At 44.1% G+C, this 17,808-nt stretch overlaps 1 protein-coding gene and 1 pseudogene across 4 annotated transcripts in view; both read right to left on the bottom strand.

The window, feature by feature from the left end:
* LOC311137527 (F-actin-uncapping protein LRRC16A-like) overlaps nt 1-2,172 on the bottom strand; it is a 35,391-nt pseudogene extending 33,219 nt beyond the window's left edge. Inside the window, exons 1-3 of the transcript in view lie at nt 2,050-2,172; nt 437-558; nt 42-139 (exon numbers count right to left, since the gene is read on the bottom strand). The product of the transcript in view is annotated as an F-actin-uncapping protein LRRC16A-like (transcript). The remainder of the gene's footprint in view (nt 1-41; nt 140-436; nt 559-2,049) is intronic.
* An 8,228-nt stretch (nt 2,173-10,400) lies between these two features.
* LOC311137426 (transcriptional repressor CTCF-like) lies at nt 10,401-17,787 on the bottom strand. 3 transcript variants are annotated; one of them, XM_084171920.1, is made up of 11 exons: nt 17,574-17,787; nt 15,482-15,985; nt 14,975-15,329; nt 14,688-14,858; nt 14,346-14,600; nt 14,101-14,250; nt 13,780-13,940; nt 13,338-13,520; nt 13,095-13,230; nt 12,697-12,945; nt 10,401-12,576 (listed from the first exon to the last, which is right to left on the bottom strand). In XM_084171920.1, exons 2-11 carry the CDS (start codon nt 15,974-15,976, stop codon nt 12,368-12,370), a joined length of 2,364 nt encoding a protein of 787 aa, XP_084028046.1. In that variant the 5' UTR covers nt 15,977-15,985; nt 17,574-17,787; the 3' UTR covers nt 10,401-12,367. The 3 variants fall into 3 exon arrangements, with proteins under 3 accessions (XP_084028046.1, XP_084028044.1, XP_084028045.1); XM_084171918.1 differs by lacking the exon at nt 17,574-17,787 and adding an exon at nt 16,215-16,502; XM_084171919.1 differs by lacking the exon at nt 17,574-17,787 and adding an exon at nt 16,215-16,502 and having other exon boundaries at nt 10,401-12,573.
* Between the last annotated feature and the right edge of the window lie 21 nt (nt 17,788-17,808).

The following is a 17,808-nucleotide window of genomic DNA, read 5'->3' as shown; positions in this document are numbered from 1 at the left end:
TGACGTGACACTGGTGCAGTGGTATGATTGATTCTACTGACCACATGGTCCCAGTGTTCCACTAAGGTGCTCATCCACCCGGGTTGCCAGGTTCCACAGCCGCTCCTGCAGGTCTGGAGGGATCTTCTTCAGGATCTTCCTGAGAGCAGGAGATAGAAACACATACACATGTAGATGTCAAACATTTTTAACCCTCAGATATTACAGATATTTACATTAGGTATCTATTTTATCATTGGTATTGGATTGGAATATGATTCAGAAGTGAGTAAGAAAACCACCATTCCTTGGATAGAAGAGGAGCACAAAGGATCCCTAATCAGTTGGTTAATGGGTTGATTTTTCACCTCAGGGGTTTCTGCTATAAGTACATCACAAGCAACACTCACAAGGCTTGAGGGAGGGAAATGTTTAACTACATTGCCATGACACTCACCTTGGAGATGAATCAGGGAAGATCTTCTTCAGAGAAGCTGTCACATGACTGACCATAGCCTCGAGGTCCTCAACAGACGTCAGACTGAGAGAATAGGTCTGTCTGTCCGTGTCAATCACCACCTGAATGGTCAACAGTACATACGCAGGAATCTGTCACTACTGACACCATGCAGACATACAGAGACACATTCGGACTGAAAGATTGGCAAAATAATATAGTTGTTAGTGGCCACATAGACACATGAACTCTGAACACATGAACTCCGTCTCTGCTTGTCCATTTGGTGTGACTAAATACCTGTAGACATTGTGGTGAGTGGTGAGTAAGATAAACACGATGCTGTTGAACACAGTCCTATGCTTCATAACACTTCAGAGCCTCCACTTCTGTTTTTAAATCATGTCTGTGGCCCTGAAGCCTTTTCAAATGTCAGGGTCAACTAATATTTCCAGATGATCCCTCACTTCCTTGTCACTGTGAGTGTGACAAAACCACAACACATCATACATTCTCACCAGGGGTTCTACAGATTCTCACTGTCATCATGGTGTCACTAAGCGACAGCCAGAGAGAGAATGACAGTGTCTGCACATGCTCACTCCCCCCTGAGGACCTGAACCAGTGGTGGTGACTAATGTTTCCCATCACAGGACGGAGAGTTTCACAGGACGTCAGAGCCCTGACAAAAATCTGGTGACCTTTGACTGCATCCTGTGCATATGGACTGGGACCAGAGGTGTGCAGACAGAGGGGATTCTTCAGATGAGTGGATGGAAATCTGAAGTTTTGGTATAATAGTTACCATCTCCTTATGTGGTAGGTCCAATTGTCACATTCGTTCATGAACGGGTCAGACCAAGGCGCAGCGTGATATACATACATGTTTATTTGACTATTAAACACAACGACAAAACAAAAAACCGAAACGTGAAGTCCAAGGTACACAAACAACATACCTAACACGGAACAAGATCCCACAACTACACAGTGCCAATAGGCTGCCTAAGTATGGTCCCCAATCAGAGACAACGAGCGACAGCTGCCTCTGATTGGGAACCACACCGGCCAACATAGATCTACACATAATAGAACACCAACATAGAAATACACAACATAGAACATACACACCCTGACTCAACATATACGAGTCCCCAGAGTCAGGGCGTGACACCAATACTGATAGTAAACGGATGGTGATGGATTGCAGGACATTAGGAATGTTTGACTGTTCATTTTCTCTGATTCAGCACACTAATAATTTACATGATCAGCAGTGATCAGAGCTAGCCTATGGCCAATCAGGGCTGTTAATTTTCAAACGGACATAAATATTTTAACACCCATACAAAGGTAACCATGGTGGTAAGGATGTGCTCAGCCAGCAACACACTATCACTACCCCCTCCCTTTACATACTGTATGTAAATATGAAGTGGATTTAATCAAAATAAAGAGGAAAATGCAGTCCCTTACTTGCATCCTACTGCATGGCAGCTTTCAAATATGTCAATGAAGAACTAAAAAACACAGAATTCAAATCATTCAAGTAAGGAACGACATACTATAAAACATATGTAACTTCAGACATAGAAGAAGTTCATTTGTTTTACCTGATTGAGGCTCTCAATGCTGACAGCATAAATCTCTAGATACAGTAGCTGAAGGAGCTTTCCACCTGCAGGGAGAGACCAGACTGTGGTCAACAGTGAAGCACTGATACACAGGAAAGGCATACTGACTCAAACAGGTTAACCCCCTAAGGTCGATGTCCGCGCCCCCCATGGACATCTAATTAGCATAATTAAAAAATCCCCATAAAATATGTCAGTTTAAGATAGAGACACACTACATGACCAAAAGTATGTGGACATGTGCTCATCGAACATCTCATTCCAAAATCATGGGCATTAATATGGAGTTGGTCCCCCCTTTGCTGCTATAACAGCCTCCATTTTCTGGAAAGGCTTTCCACTAGATGTTGGAACATTGCTGCGGAGACTTGCTTCCATTCAGCAACAAGAGCATTAGTGAGCTCGGGCACTGATATTGGGGCGATTAGGCCTGCCTCACAGTCGGCGTTCCAATTCATCCCAAAGGTGTTCGATGGGGTTGAGGTCAAGGCACTGTGCAGGCCAGTCAAGTTCTTCCACACTGATCTCGACAAACCATTTCTGTATGGACCTCGCTTTGTGCACGGGGGCATTGTCATGCTGAAGCAGGAAAGGGCCTTCCCCAAACTGTTGCCACAGAGTTGGAAGCACAGAATCGTCTAGAATGTCATTGTATGCTGTAGCGTTAAGATTTCCCTTCACTGGAACTAAGGGGTCTAGCCCGAACCATGAAAAACAGCCCCAGACCATTATTCCTCCTCCACCTAACTTTACATTTGGCACTCTGCATTCAGGCAGGTAGCATTCTCCTGGCATCCGCCAAACCCAGATTTGTCAGTCGAACTGCCAGATGGTGAAGCGTGATTCATCACTCCAGAGAATGCGTTTCCACTGCTGCAGAGTCCAATGGCTGTGAGCTTTACACCACTCCAGCCGACGCTTGGCATTGCGAATGGTGATCTTAGGCTTGTGTGCGGCTGCTCAGCCATGGTAACCCATTTCATGAAGCTCCTGACAAGCAGTTATTGTGCTTACGTTGCTTGCAGAGGCAGTTTGGAACTCGGTAGTGAGTGTTGCAACCGAGGACAGACGATTTTTACGCGCTACATGTTCAGCACTCAGCGGTCCCGTTCTGTGAGCTTGTGTGGCCTACCATTTCGTGGTGAGGGAGATTTTTTAGTGGACTATGAGATAAAACTGAGTTAATCACGAACACATAGTTAGAATTCTCTGTTGCTAGGCAATAACTTCATTGGGTCATTTCACTGTGTGTGTGTGGGTGAAGTGGGAATCTGACCTAGGGTCGAATTGCTCGCTCTTACTTAAATCCATGGCTGTCCTACCTTATCAGAGACTGAAACCAGACTGTGGCCTAATGCAGCTCTCCTCAAACAAAGGCTCTGAGAGCGGAGCCAAAGTTGAACAGCGTTTAGACTAGTCATGAGTAATTACAGCATGGTGGGAGGGGAAGAGGAGTAGGTTTGGGTGTGTTTGAAAGATTAAGTGTGAACCTGTCATGTCCAACAATCAATCTCCAGGTCAAGCTCAGGAGAGCTGGGGTTGAACAGAGTTTAAACTAAACATGAGTGTTTTTGCAAGATAAGGGATTGATTGATTGTATTACTATTGATTCTGAACTGAATAAAAGTTGAATTTAGCCGCCATCATAGACAAAGGAAGTGGGCGGAGCGATAGAGAGTGGGAAACTGAAGAGGGAGGGATTTTAAGCTAGGATGTGTGTGAATGAGACTATATAGAGGGGGAGGAGAGAGAGAGAAAATGGGCTACTCTGCAGATCAGCACAGCTTTGTTTGAATTGTAAATAAAGTCAAATCTTGATTCTACAAAAACTCTGGAAGAACTTTGATTTTTAATAAAGTATAGTGATTATTTTTCACAACAGTGGCGGAGCCCTTGTTGCTCCTAGATGTTTCCACTTCACAATAACAGCATTTACAGTTGACCGGGGCAGCTCTAGCAGGGCAGAAATTTGACGAACTGACTTGTTGGAAAGGTAGCATCATATGACGGTGTCACGTTGAAAGTCACTGAGCTCTAGTGTTAAAAGACTCCTTTAGAAATCTCAACTTCTCCTTATATGGTTCCTTTTGAAACAAATGCTTTGTTTCTGAATGATGTCTGAGGGTTGGAGTGTGCCCCTGGCTATCCGCAAATTTAAAAAACACGAACAATTGTGCCAACTGGTTTGCTTAATATAAGGAATTTCAAATTATTTATACTTTTACTTTTGATACTAAAGTACATTTTTGCAATGACATTTACTTTTGATAATTAAGTATATGTAAAACCAAATACTTTTAGACTTTTACTCAAGTAGTATTTTACTGGGTGACTTTCACTTTTACTTGAGACATTTCCTATTAAGATATCTTTACTTTTACTCAAGTATGACAAATGGATACTTTTTCCGCCACTGGTAGGTGGCAGCATCGAGACCCTGAGGGATGACTGCTCTGAGAGATGAAGTCGCAGCTGGCCCCTATTAATTATTTTCGGCAGTAAACATTGTCCATATATACTGTACTTCCATTAATTTTTTCAACTGGTACAGACGACTCTTGTGAGGCCTGTAGTGTGTAGCCCAAACTGATCGGACGCTACAGACAGAAGTTAGCAGATCGGCTGTACTGACTTCAGACGAGTCCCAAGACGCTTGTGAGAAGACTGATTTTCGGGATGTCTCATCGTCTGACAAACACCGCTCTAGCTCTGCGACATAGGCAGATGCGGTGGATTGAGACGCATCCAATGCAAAAAAACAGATACAGTTTGTAATCTCTCAGTGGAGTGTATCTCTCAGGAAAAGTGGGGGTGTCGAAAGGAGTGGGCGTTTTGAAAGGTACCATATAAGGAGAAGTGGGGATTTTCTAGTCTTTTAACACCAGAAGCGCTGGAATTCCATAACCACTAGAAACGCCATGACTTGATACTTCAATTATTATTATTATTATTTTAAATATTCAATAACAAATAATGCATTGTAAATGTAATGCATTTTTCATAAGTTAAGGTAGCTAACGTTGGCTAGCATTTACATGTACGAAAAACTTTACATTACATACATGGCTACCGGTAGGAAACATTCAAAGACAAAGCTCACAGTGAGTCAATAGACATTTATTTTTGCATAACTGAAATTCCTTACTGTCATATCTGCAGACCAGGACTAACGGCCGATAACCCAAACGACGTCTTGAGTGGCACCTTTGGAAACCCCCACTTCCGCTTATACTGTATGGTTCCTTTCGAAACATCCACTCCTTTCGAAACCCCCACTTTTTCAGAAAAATGACATGTCAGTAGGTGGCAGCATCGAGACCCTGAGGGATGACTGCTCTGAGAGATGATGTCGCAGCTGGCCCCCTCTCAAAATAAGGGGTTAAATGCATGTCAATTATTTTTTTTACATGTTTCCCTGATCTTTGTTATATCTCTCAGATATAGGACAGACACTTCAGAACAAACTTTCTTTTGATTTTGTTTTTGGGACTATCTGTTGTTCCATGTAGTGAATCTGTTATTCAATGTGTTTGTATGGGCTAGCAGTAAGGCCAAAAATATTTATTCAGCAAATAATTATTGTTTATTTTTGGGATACTTCAAGGGGTCTTAAAATTCTAAATCAAATAGCTAAATGATACTTGGTATGACCTTCTCAAAACAATGCTCCCTTCCTCTGCTCTGTAAGTTAATACTTGACTTGAGCCTGAGGTTTCCATGTGTTTGCTGTGTGTGCTGGGACTCTGTTTGCACTGGCTGGGTATTTATTCTAGAGGGAGATAGGTAACTGTAGTGTACCAAAAGTCTCTGTTTAAATAATTTCCTCATTCCTCTGTAAGCTATCAGGCTAGTACTGTAGGTCCTACTGAAGTTAGTACTGACTGATCACAACCAGGCTCAAGTAAGGATGTACGCATCTACAGTAGTTGGTTTACAGATTAACTTAGAGGGACAGTATTTAAGACACGGGTAAACACACAAGCACTCACAAATGTGTGACTTAACCTGACAGATTGCTTGCTATGGACAACATAAGAGTCATCACCTGGTGGAAAATTGTAAACAGAAACAAACCTTTGTGTGTGTGTGTTTGTGTGAGAGAGAGAGACATATATATATATATACATACTGCTCAAAAAAATAAAGGGAACACTTAAACAACACAATGTAACTCCAAGTCAATCACACTTCTGTGAAATCAAACTGTCCACTTAGGAAGCAACACTGATTGACAATACATTTCACATGCTGTTGTGCAAATAGAATAGACAACAGGTGGAAATTATAGGCAATTAGCAAGACACCCCCAATAAAGGACTGGTTTTGCAGGTGGTGACCACAGACCACTTCTCAGTTCCTATGCTTCCTGGCTGATGTTTTGGTCACTTTTGAATGCTGGCGGTGCTTTCACTCTAGTGGTAGCATGAGACGGAGTCTACAACCCACACAAGTGGCTCAGGTAGTGCAGCTCATCCAGGATGGCACATCAATGCGAGCTGTGGCAAGAAGGTTTGCTGTGTCTGTCAGCGTAGTGTCCAGAGCATGGAGGCGCTACCAGGAGACAGGCCAGTACATCAGGAGACGTGGAGGAGGCCGTAGGAGGGCAACAACCCAGCAGCAGGACTGCTACCTCCGCCTTTGTGCAAGGAGGAGCAGGAGGAGCACTGCCAGAGCCCTACAAAATGACCTCCAGCAGGCCACAAATGTGCATGTGTCTGCTCAAACGGTCAGAAACAGACTCCATGAGGGTGGTATGAGGGCCCGACGTCCACAGGTGGGGGTTGTGCTTACAGCCCAACACCGTGCAGGACGTTTGGCATTTGCCAGAGAACACCAAGATTAGCAAATTCGCCACTGGCGCCCTGTGCTCTTCACAGATGAAAGCAGGTTCACACTGAGCACGTGACAGACGTGACAGAGTCTGGAGACGCCGTGGAGAACGTTCTGCTGCCTGCAACATCCTCCAGCATGACCGGTTTGTTGGTGGGTCAGTCATGGTGTGGGGTGGCATTTCTTTGGGGGGCCGCACAGCCCTCCATGTGCTCGCCAGAGGTAGCCTGACTGCCATTAGGTACCGAGATGAGATCCTCAGACCCCTTGTGAGACCATATGCTGGTGCGGTTGGCCCTGGGTTCCTCCTAATGCAAGACAATGCTAGACCTCATGTGGCTGGAGTGTGTCAGCAGTTCCTGCAAGAGGAAGGCATTGATGCTATGGACTGGCCCGCCCGTTCCCCAGACCTGAATCCAATTGAGCACATCTGGGACATCATGTCTCGCTCCATCCACCAACGCCACGTTGCACCACAGACTGTCCAGGAGTTGGCGGATGCTTTAGTCCAGGTCCTGGAGGAGATCCCTCAGGAGACCATCCGCCACCTCATCAGGAGCATGCCCAGGCGTTGTAGGGAGGTCATACAGGCACGTGGAGGCCACACACACTACTGAGCCTCATTTTGACTTGTTTTAAGGACATTACATCAAAGTTGGATCAGCCTGTAGTGTGGTTTTCCACTTTAATTTTGAGTGTGACTCCAAATCCAGACCTCCATGGGTTGATAAATTTGATTTCCATTGATAATTTTTGTGTGATTTTGTTGTCAGCACATTCAACTATGTAAAGAAAAAAGTATTTAATAAGATTATTTCATTCATTCAGATCTAGGATGTGTTATTTTAGTGTCCCCTTTATTTTTTTGAGCAGTGTATATATATATATATAGAGAGAGAGAGAGAGAGAGAGAGAGAGAGAGAGAGAGAGAGAGAGAGAGAGAGAGAGAGAGAGAGAGAGAGAGAGAGAGAGAGAGAGAGAGAGAGAGAGAGAGAGAGAGAGAGAGAGAGAGAGAGAGAGAGAGAGAGAGAGTATGGACCTCGTTGTATGTAGCCAACTGTGTATTGGAGGTTTATTCAAAGTTTCACCCATTCAAATAGCAGTGCAGACTGTCAACTGTCAGATTGAGCTAGAATCAGCTGAAGAGCTCCACTTGCAGGTGGAACCTGGTAACTTCAGCCACATTGCAAACAGATACAGTATTCACACCCCTTTACTTTTCCCACATTTTGTCTTGTTACAGCCTGAATTTAAAATGTATTACATTTAGATTTTGTGTCACTGATTTACTGATTTAGTGGAATTATGTTTTTATAAATGTTTACAAATTAATAAAAAATGAAAATCTGAAATGTCTTAAGTCATTGTATTGTATTCAACCCCTTTATCATGGCAAGCCTAAATGAGCTCAGGCGTAAATATTTGCTTAACAAATTGCATAATAAGTTTCATGGACTCATTTCGTGTTCAATAATAGTAGTTAACATGATTTTTGAATGACTACCCCATCTCTATACCCCAAACATACAAATAATGATTTGTAAGGTCCATCAATCGAGCAGTGAATTTCAAGCACAGATTAAACCACAAAGACCAGGGAGGTTTTTCAATACAGACTGGTAGATGTATAATAATAATAAAAAGCAGATGCTGAATAGACCTTTGCTCATGGTGAAGTTATTAATTAGGCTTTGGATGGTGTATAAAGATTTCACTATGAGGCCAATGGTGATTTTAAAACAGTTAAGAGTTTAATGGTTGTGATGGGAGAAAACTGAAGATGGATCAACAACATTGTAGTTACTCCACAATACTAACCTAAATGACAGAGTGAAAAGAAGGAAGCCTGTACAGAATACAAATATTCCAAAACATGCATCCTGTTTGCAACAAGGCACTTCAGTAATACTGCAAAAAATGTGGCAAAGAAATGAACGTTTTGTCCTGAATACAGTGTTTGGGGCAAATCCAACACAACACATCACTGAGTACCACTCTTCATATTTTCAAGCATGGTGGTGGCAACATCATGTTATGGGTATACATGTCATTGGCAAAGACTAGGGAGTTTTTTTAGGATAAAAATAAATGGAATAGAGCTAAGCACAGGCAAAATCCTAGAGGAAAACTTGGTTCACTGGGAGACAAATTCACCTTTCAGCAGGACAATTATCTAAAACACAAGGCCAAATATACACTGGAGTTGCTTACCAAGACAACATTTGGTATTTTATTAGGATCCCCATTAGCTGTTGCGAAAGCAGCAGCTACTCTTCCTGGGGTCCACACAAAACATGACATAATATAGAACATGAATAGACAAGACCAGCTCACGGACAGAACTACATCAATTTAAAAAAGGCACACGTAGCCTACATATCAATACATACACACAAACTATCTAGGTCAAAAAGGGGAGGCATTGTGCCATGAGGTGTTGCTTTATCTGTTTTTTAAACCAGGTTTGCTGTTCTTTTGAGCAATATGAGATGGAACGGTGTTCCATGCAATAATGGCTCTACATAATACTGTACGCTTTCTTGAATTTGGGGACTGTGAAAAGACCCCTGGTGGCATGTCTGGTGGGGTAAGTGTGTGTGTAAGTTGACTATGCAAACAATTTGGGATTTTCAACACATTGTTTCTTATAAAAAGAAGTGATGCAGTCAGTCTCTCCTCAACTCTTAGCTAAGAGAGACTGGCATGCATAGTATTTATATTAGCCCATTGAATGTTCCTGAGTGGCCTAGTTACAGTTTTGACTTAAAATTATATGGCAAGACTTGAAAATAGCTGTCATGCAATGATCAACAACCAACTTGACAGAGCTTGAAGAGTTTAATAAAAGAATATTGTACAATCGAGGTGTGCAAAGCTCTTAGAGACTTACCCAAAAAGACACAGCTGTAATCACTGCCAAAGGTGATTCTAACTTGTATTGACTCAGAGTTGAATAATGATCTAATCAAGATTGACAAAAAAACACAATTACATCCATTGGCTATATTGTACATTTTGTTGTTGTTGCTTTTTGGTCTTAATTTAAAGTTAGGAGTGTGGTTATGGTTAGGTTTAAAATCAGATTTTATGATTTATGAGCTAGTGATCACTCAGCAGGGCAGCCTCCAGAACAAGATTCATGACAGAAAACAGTAACCTGCTTTAATTAGGGGTGAACAACCCGCCGCCTGGAAACCCTTCTGAAGCACTTTGTTCCAGATAACCAGCTGCTGCTCTTCTACACACTAAAACAAACACAGCTCATATAGTAGCCCCTGTGGTCAACATAAAACAAATGGCCAAAAAGATAAACAAGCCCCAGCCGATGCCATGTACCAGGGTTTGCAAAGCTGTCAATCACACTCAGAGTGAAACCACAGCAAGCTTGAAGCCCTGAGACAGGATATGACAAGCCTTTCAGTATCACCTTTGATAAAGATCCCTACATGATCTGCTGTAATAACATAGTAATATCAAGAGAAACATTTCCACAAAAAGAACACAGTAGGCCAATATCTTTTTATTAGCTGTACAGCAATACATTCCTCATACATGCCCTCTCAGCCCAACCCAGCCATAATACATGTATTTATGTTGGTTTTCAGATCATTGCAAAATTCACACAGTACAGCCAGGTACAAAAATGCATTAACCCAGAATTTAAGCGCTTGACAAAAAACAATTTCAATGCAATTACATATAGGAGGAAATGTCAGGTTGTATCAGCATTAAAATGTTGTGAAAGAAAGTAAATAGTCATCTTAAACAAGTAACAAACTTTATACAAAATATCCTTCCCTCATAGTTCTCTCCTCCCCTTTTTGAACTTCATTATCAGAATTTCTCAAGGCCCTCTGACCGCTCCTGTACACATCCCAAAACAAAACTATGCAGTTAGGACAAAACGGTCTGAGAAATTAACAGTGAACTGGGAGAAACATTCTGCTTCACAAGATTACCAAAGCCTCAACAATCATATTTAATTTACAGTTAAGACCTGAAGCTAGTTCAATTGGACACCTCCCTCTTCAAATTCAACTCTGAACCGCGAAGCCAGTTCCACTGAATTTGTTCATTGTTCCCCTCTAATCAGGGAGTGATTTAGACCTGGGACACCAGGTGTGTGCAATTAATTATTAGGTAGAACAGAAAACCAGCAGGCTCCGGACCTCGTAGGGTAAGAGTTGAACACAGATCTTGACTAAAGCTTTTAAGAATATTAACACATTTTACATCACTTTATCTCTTTACCTCATCTTGAAATGCAAAACAAGACATGGTCATCTTTCAAAAACTATAACATTAGTGACTGTGGTTTGGGATGAACAGTGGGATAAGAATATGTAATGTACCTCCATAACGCCACTACAAATATTCTGGCTAAAAAGCTCAAAACAGGGAAGGTCATATTGCCAACATGATTCTCAAAGTGGGCAAAGCCTCCCACATTAGAGATTAGAAAGCCACATAGGACCTGTGTTCCAAACAGCTACGGTTGAGTTCCTTTCCTCCAGCATTAAAGGTCTTTAAATCACTAGAAAAATATTAAAATGTTGGTAACAAAACTAAAATAAAAGTATTTACAAGCAAAACCAGCCCAGATTACCTTTTGTACAACATAACAACCGCGGTCTTAAACTTTGTGGATGGATGAATCCATTGTCCCTGGCCTGATTATAATAGTTAATTTGATGTTGATGTAAGGCTCTACAAACTTCATAATCTGTGACAAGTATAATAATAAGTCAAATGGAATATGCAGTAAATAAATGTCAAAAAAGAAAGGAGTTCCTTTCAAAAGTCAGTTTTAGTCTACAGCAGATATAAGGTTCTAGATTCCAAGGCTCACTTGGCACTCACTGTTGCCATGTCAAGGTCACAAACCGGTTAAGAGAATAGTTGTTAGAGTGAAGGGGGGGGACACAACTGACCACTACAGTAAGTCCCAATGTCCACCATGTGTAGAACCTCAGCTACCACCCCTCCATGCACTAATAGATTACAGTAGAGAATGGATCCATTATTTCACCAATTTATCCACCCTCCAAAATCTACATTTCTACAGACATTTTTACATTTACATTTTAGTCATTTAGCAGACGCTCTTATCCAGAGCGACTTACAGGAGCAATTAGGGTTAAGTGCCTTAAGGGCACATCGACAGATTTTTCACCTAGTCGGCTCGGGGATTAGAACCAGCGACCTTTCGGTTACTGGCACAACGCTCTTACCCACTAAGCTACCTGCCGCCCCAGACCAAAGCAATTGGAACTTAAACTGTTACAGTGAATGCATGGAAGGATGTGGGTTTGAGAGTGAAAAGAAACACAGATTTGTTAAAAACAAATTATGAAAATAAAGAGTAAAGCGGAGTGGTTTGTAATATGGCAGATCATATGAAGAGGGTGGACTTGAAGGGAAATGTTGAGAGAAGGGGGAAGTCCTTGAGCTGTCTGTGTGGGCTAGATCACCGGTCCATCATGCTGAGGATCATCTCAGGGGTGAGATCTCCGTTGGACGCAACCTCTGCTACAGGCAGCGCCACCCCTGCCTCTGCCTCCTCTGACTGCTCAACCACCACCTCTATGGCAGCCTGCTCAGCCTCTGGCTCATTCTTCACTATGATGTTCTCTATGGCACCTGTATTCTCATCCTCCACCTGGATGATGGCTGCTGCTGAGGAGACAGAGGTAACACCAGGCATTATAACGCAGCATTAAATGGTCATTAACCTTGGCATAAAATGGGCATAGAGTTAGACATTCCATGACATAGGACCAGTGGGGTTTAACTCACCTGCAGCAGCCTTGCCCTTAGGGGTAGCCTTGCTAGCTTTGGCAGGTGAGGCGGGTTTGGGCGCATTCTTGGGGGGTCTACCGCGTTTCCTCTTCACGGGAGGCTCCACAGGGGCAGGGATAGGCTTGGTGGGTGGAGCCTGCTCCAACTCCATCTCCTCCTCCTCCTCTTCTTCATCCTCCAGCAGTGCCGCCTCAGCCTCCTCATCCTCTTCATCAATGTCATCCAGCTCAGGATCAGCATTGTCCTCTGGAGATGGGAACAGTTAAAAAGAGTAACACTGATCTCATTACATTCAACAAGCAATAGTAAGTAGAGGTGTGAACTGAAAAAGCTTACTATAGCAAAGTTAATAGGCCACTACAATTAGATATGTTTCTGTAAAACAGGCCTCTCACCACTGTCGTCGTCATCATCGTCCTTCCTTGAGCGCATCTTCCTCTTCCTCCCACCTCGTCCTCTCTTGGGTGGGGTTCCATTCTCTCCTTCACCAGGATCCCCGTTACAGTTCTCTGCATGTCTGGCCATGGTGTTCTAAGGAGAGGAACACAAAATGTAAAATAAATAAAATGAAGGGCTATGTCCAAAACATAGGTGTATTCTTCCACTCAGTTAATTTGTGTTTGAGTAAGTGTCCATACCCTGCGGGTGAAGGTCTTGCCACACTTTGTGCACACAAAGGCAGTCGGCACAAAGTTGGGGTCATGGTAGCGCCGGAAGTGCATGTCCAGGAGCTGCTTCTGACGGAAGGTCTTCTCGCACTGGCTACAGGAGTAAGGCTTCTCTCCTGTGTGCGTGCGCCTGTGCATCAGCATGTGGCGCTCCTAGTCAATGCAAAGAAAGCAAGAAACACAGCATAAGGACAGAGAAACTGCTGGAAATTTGACCAACTCCATCACAAAACAATCAGCATAGAACCAATTTCCATAAACCCTTGCCTTCCTGCCAATGACCTTGATTGGATAATTACTGACAAAAGGGGCATTGACTCCATCGCCGTAGCTACCCAGCATCCTACACTGTACATTTACGCTGGTCTAGATCCATCAATCATCCCAGGTTACAGACAGCAGGCCCTCTTACTTGTCTGCAGCAGTAGTCACACTGGTCACACTTGAAGCGTTTCTCATTCTTGTGGGACTTCTGGTGCTGGATGAGAGCGTAGCGCTCGTGGAACACAGCATCACAGTAACGGCATTTCCTGCCCTGCTCAATGAACGAGTGCTGCTTACGCAGATGGACACCTGGAGGAGAGAGGGGTGTTAAAACCAGCTTAATGAGAGAGATGTCATCTGTATACACATTAGGCAAGTTCAAGCACGATTAAGTTTACGGTGGAAATGTCCAAATCATGCGGTCATCATATTGGGATGATCAGGTCAAGTCAACGTCTAGGTATCTAACCCAGGTCACTCTTGCGGGCGATAACTGTGTCACAGTGGGGGCAGTGGAACTTGGCCACGTTCTCTGTGTGCTTCTGCAGGATGTGCATCTTCATGGTTCCACTCTGGGTGAAACGGGCGTGGCAGATGTAGCATTCATATGGCTTCTCTCCTGGAAAACAAAGCAAGGAAACATGAGTGAACAAGTTCAACAATCAGGTCAGTCACTAATTGTGTTTACACAGTTTCCTTGTGGCTGTGCCTCACCCGAGTGTGTCCTCATGTGTCTCTTCAGCTTGTAGGTGTCTCTGCTGGCGTAGCTGCACAGACTGCACTGGAACGGACGCTCCCCGGTGTGGGAACGGATGTGCCGCTTCAGCTTGCTCACCTCCACACTGGCATAGTCACACATGGAGCACTTGAAGGGTTTCTCATGAGTGTGCTTGTAGCGACGATGTCGGACCAGCTCTCCGCTGGTCACAAAGGCCATGTCACAATCTTGACACTTGTGTGGTCTGGTACCTGTAGACAGAACAGTTATAACGGTATCCAACATGGACAGGACTAGCAATATAGGACCGTCCTTCAATGTGACTGATGACATCATACCTGTGTGTGTGTTGAGGTGGTTCCTCAGCAGGGTAACGGTCCTGAAGGCCCTTCCACACAGATGGCACTTGTGGGGCCTCTCGTCCGTATGGCTCTTCATGTGTCGGTCCAGGTTGGAGCGGCGGGGACAGGTGTAGCTACACAGCTCACACTGGAATGTTTTCTTCACACCTGGAGCATACAAATGCCTAGAGTCAGCACTTGCAGAGGCAAACAGCACCACAACTTGAGTTACAACATTCACTATAAACAAAGGACACAGCAAGCAGGGGTGCTAGTAATCTCACCCTTCTTCTTGATCTTGGTGGGTTTGGGGGGCTTCATGTTGCCCACCACCTTCTCCGCGTTGACCTCAGAGAGCATCCCCTCCTGCTGCTCCTCCTCAAAGTCATAGACAGACACATCCATGTTGTCTTTGTCCCCCTCTGTGTTGTAGCGCAGCTTGCTCTTCTTTGCCTTCTTGGCAGTCTTCTTGGCTGGGGGCTGGTAGTCTGGGTCCGTGGTCCATTGTGGGTCTTCAGTCTGGGGCTCGCAGTGCAGCTCCTCCTCCTCCTCCTCAGGCTGGACCTGCTGCTCCTCCTGGTGCTGGAGCTCATCCTGCTCCACTGTCTCCACCTCACCATTCGCACCCACCTTCACCACCTGAAGAAGCAGTAGTGTTGAAAGTTTCTCTAGAACTAGTACATCTAGATATGCACCAGTGGCACAAAACTCTGCTGTACACCACTGGGAAAAGATGCTTCCATTAGCTCTGAATTATGTAATATCTAGTCTAGTGAAGTGCAGTCTCTTACCTGGAAGCCCTCTGGCAGGGGCAGGGTGTGGCAGATCATAGGATTTCCATCTTTGGGCATGGCCGTGGCGTCCACAAAGGTTCCCTGTAGCTCCTCTACAGTGGCCTGCGTTACGGGCACAGCAGAGACAGGCACCTGGACTAGCTGTAGCTCCCCAAGGCCTCCAAGCTGCTGCTCCTCCAAATTGACAACCTGCAGAGTGATGATCTGGGTCTCATCCACAGTGGTGACAGTGGCCTCGTGGGCTGTGACCACAGGGGCGTCCATCACCTCAGTCTTCATCTGCAGCAGGGCCGGGTCCAGGGAATCCATTACCATCATCTCCACATTGACTCCATCCACCAGCTGCTGGGGATCTAGACATGCCTCTCCCGCTGGCTGCTCGTCCATCACCCCCTCTGCTGCTTGCTGGAGCAGGTCTGCCACCACCTCCTCCCCCTCATAGGTGATGCTGTCCTTGGCCTCAACCACAACGTCAGTTGGTCCTCCGTCCATTGGTAATACCTGAGAGAGCCAACCCAAAACCAACAATCAGCACACAATCTAGCAATGTAATGTAAACTCCTTTATTCATAAATGTTGAAACTGTATTTTCTATTTGCAGGGATTTTAAAACACTTTTCAGTACCTGGACATATGATCAATCTTGCTAGGCCTAACAGACAGAAAATGGCATAGTGTTCAGTTCACTCAAGATCTCAGATAAAGTTGATGCAACTTCCTAAATTGTTACCTGCACCAGAAAGGAATACTTCATCTTTCTAGACCTGCTTGGCTTCCTCAATTTCTGACTCAACTCTCCTGACTGTTACCTGACACTCAACCTGCGGGGAAGACAAACAAGTTGAACTTTCTACATAAACCTACTGCATGAATTGAATGCGCACAGACATTCGTAGCTAGTACGGCCAGGCTGCAATTGCGGGCCGCAATTTTGATAGAGGACATGAAGTCATATAGCTAGCTAACGTTAGCTAGTCATGTTTTTGTACCGCTACCAGCCGGGTTGTAGAGGGAGCTCTACCCTGTTTTTATCAATTCGAGCTAGCTAGTGTCGTTGTAGCTCAAGGTAGGATTTGAATCAGACAACGGACACTGGATGGAACATGAACTGCAGTGAGCTTGCAGAAGACATTTCGTTAAAAATTCTAGATTACATGCGCATTAAATTTAGGGCGGAGGGAGACGTCGTTTTACTGGAAACGGCTATCGGGGTCATTTAGCTAGCTATGCATCTTCCTTGTTTTAATTCGGTCTGCGCAACAAGCCAATCTAGCTACCTAACGTTAGCTAGTAAGAAGCTGGCGCCTGCTAAAATTGTGAATCGTCTTGACTTGGACTTGTTTAATTGCTAGCTTTTAAAATATGATAATTAGTTAGCTAAACTATAACCTCTATCAAACTAACAGTTAGCAAGTTATCCAAGTTATCTAGGTCAATGGTAGGGGTTTGCTAGCTGTTGCGAAGGCCGTTGTGCTTGTGGGCGAAAACATTGACAGCAAACAGTTTTGTTACTGTACTTATAATTTCGATAATTGCTGGCTTTATTAGTTAACAATACTAGTTAGTGGCGTTGAAAGTAACGTTACATAGTTAACTTAGCGGTCTAGCTAACAAGTTATGCGTTGGACGGGTAGTTAGCTAGCTGTATACAACTAACGTTCGCTATGAGTTACTGTAGCAAAATTATGTATGTGCGCTTTAGAAAATTCGTTGTTCTGGGCTGCAATCTGGCGCGCGTTGAGTTGATACGCAGCCGCGAGTTTCCATCTCGACTCCGTGAAAAGGCAGGAAACAAAGACGAAGAAAAAGAAAATGGACGCCTGGCCTTAGAACTAAACCAACACGTTGAAGTCTTTATTGGTCGATCCTTTCCGAAATGCAAACTAATATAGCTCCAAAATGAGTCGTTATTGCAAAATTTCGTTGAACTTCTGGGTTATAAATGTTTTTTGCTAAATTTTCAATAACGATAGAGGGAGACAAACACCCCCCGTCTGCCGCCTGGACCGGGAGCCCCATCGTGACACCTAGAGGCCGATTAAAGCTCCTGCAAAGCTCCCCCCTTTTCTGGAAAGTACTCTTACTTTACCTGCTCTTCGCCGTTTATTTCCTCGCTGAATTCGATAGAAAGCCCAGAGTATGTTCTTCAATCTGACCGAGATGGCTGAGAATTTCGCCCTTCTCCTCCGGGGGTTTTAATCCTCTCCCGCTTTTTCAGAATAGGCTCCGCACAAAATGGCGGCCTTGTGAAGTTCGTGCGCCTGTGCAGAGTGAAGGGGGGCGGTGGCGAAGGGGTGGGTGTAAACATTGAATTATGGGGATTG

Source organism: Coregonus lavaretus (assembly GCF_964263955.1).
Source record: "Coregonus lavaretus genome assembly, chromosome: 11".
Taxonomy (NCBI): Eukaryota; Metazoa; Chordata; class Actinopteri; order Salmoniformes; family Salmonidae; genus Coregonus; species Coregonus lavaretus.
The sequence above is the reverse complement of the archived record's forward strand: the minus strand, read 5'-3'. Positions and strand labels throughout refer to the sequence as shown.

Bases quoted from the DNA above. Each gene is read 5' to 3' on its own strand.
- LOC311137426 (XM_084171918.1), bottom strand. From the start codon at position 16,238: ATGAAGTATTCCTTTCTGGTGCAG. The intron at 14,251-14,345 runs GTGAGGCACAGC...TTTGTTTTCCAG, and splicing joins ACACATGAGGACACACTCGG to GAGAGAAGCCATATGAATGC. The intron at 13,231-13,337 runs GTATGGACACTT...TCCTCTCCTTAG, and splicing joins GCAAGACCTTCACCCGCAGG to AACACCATGGCCAGACATGC.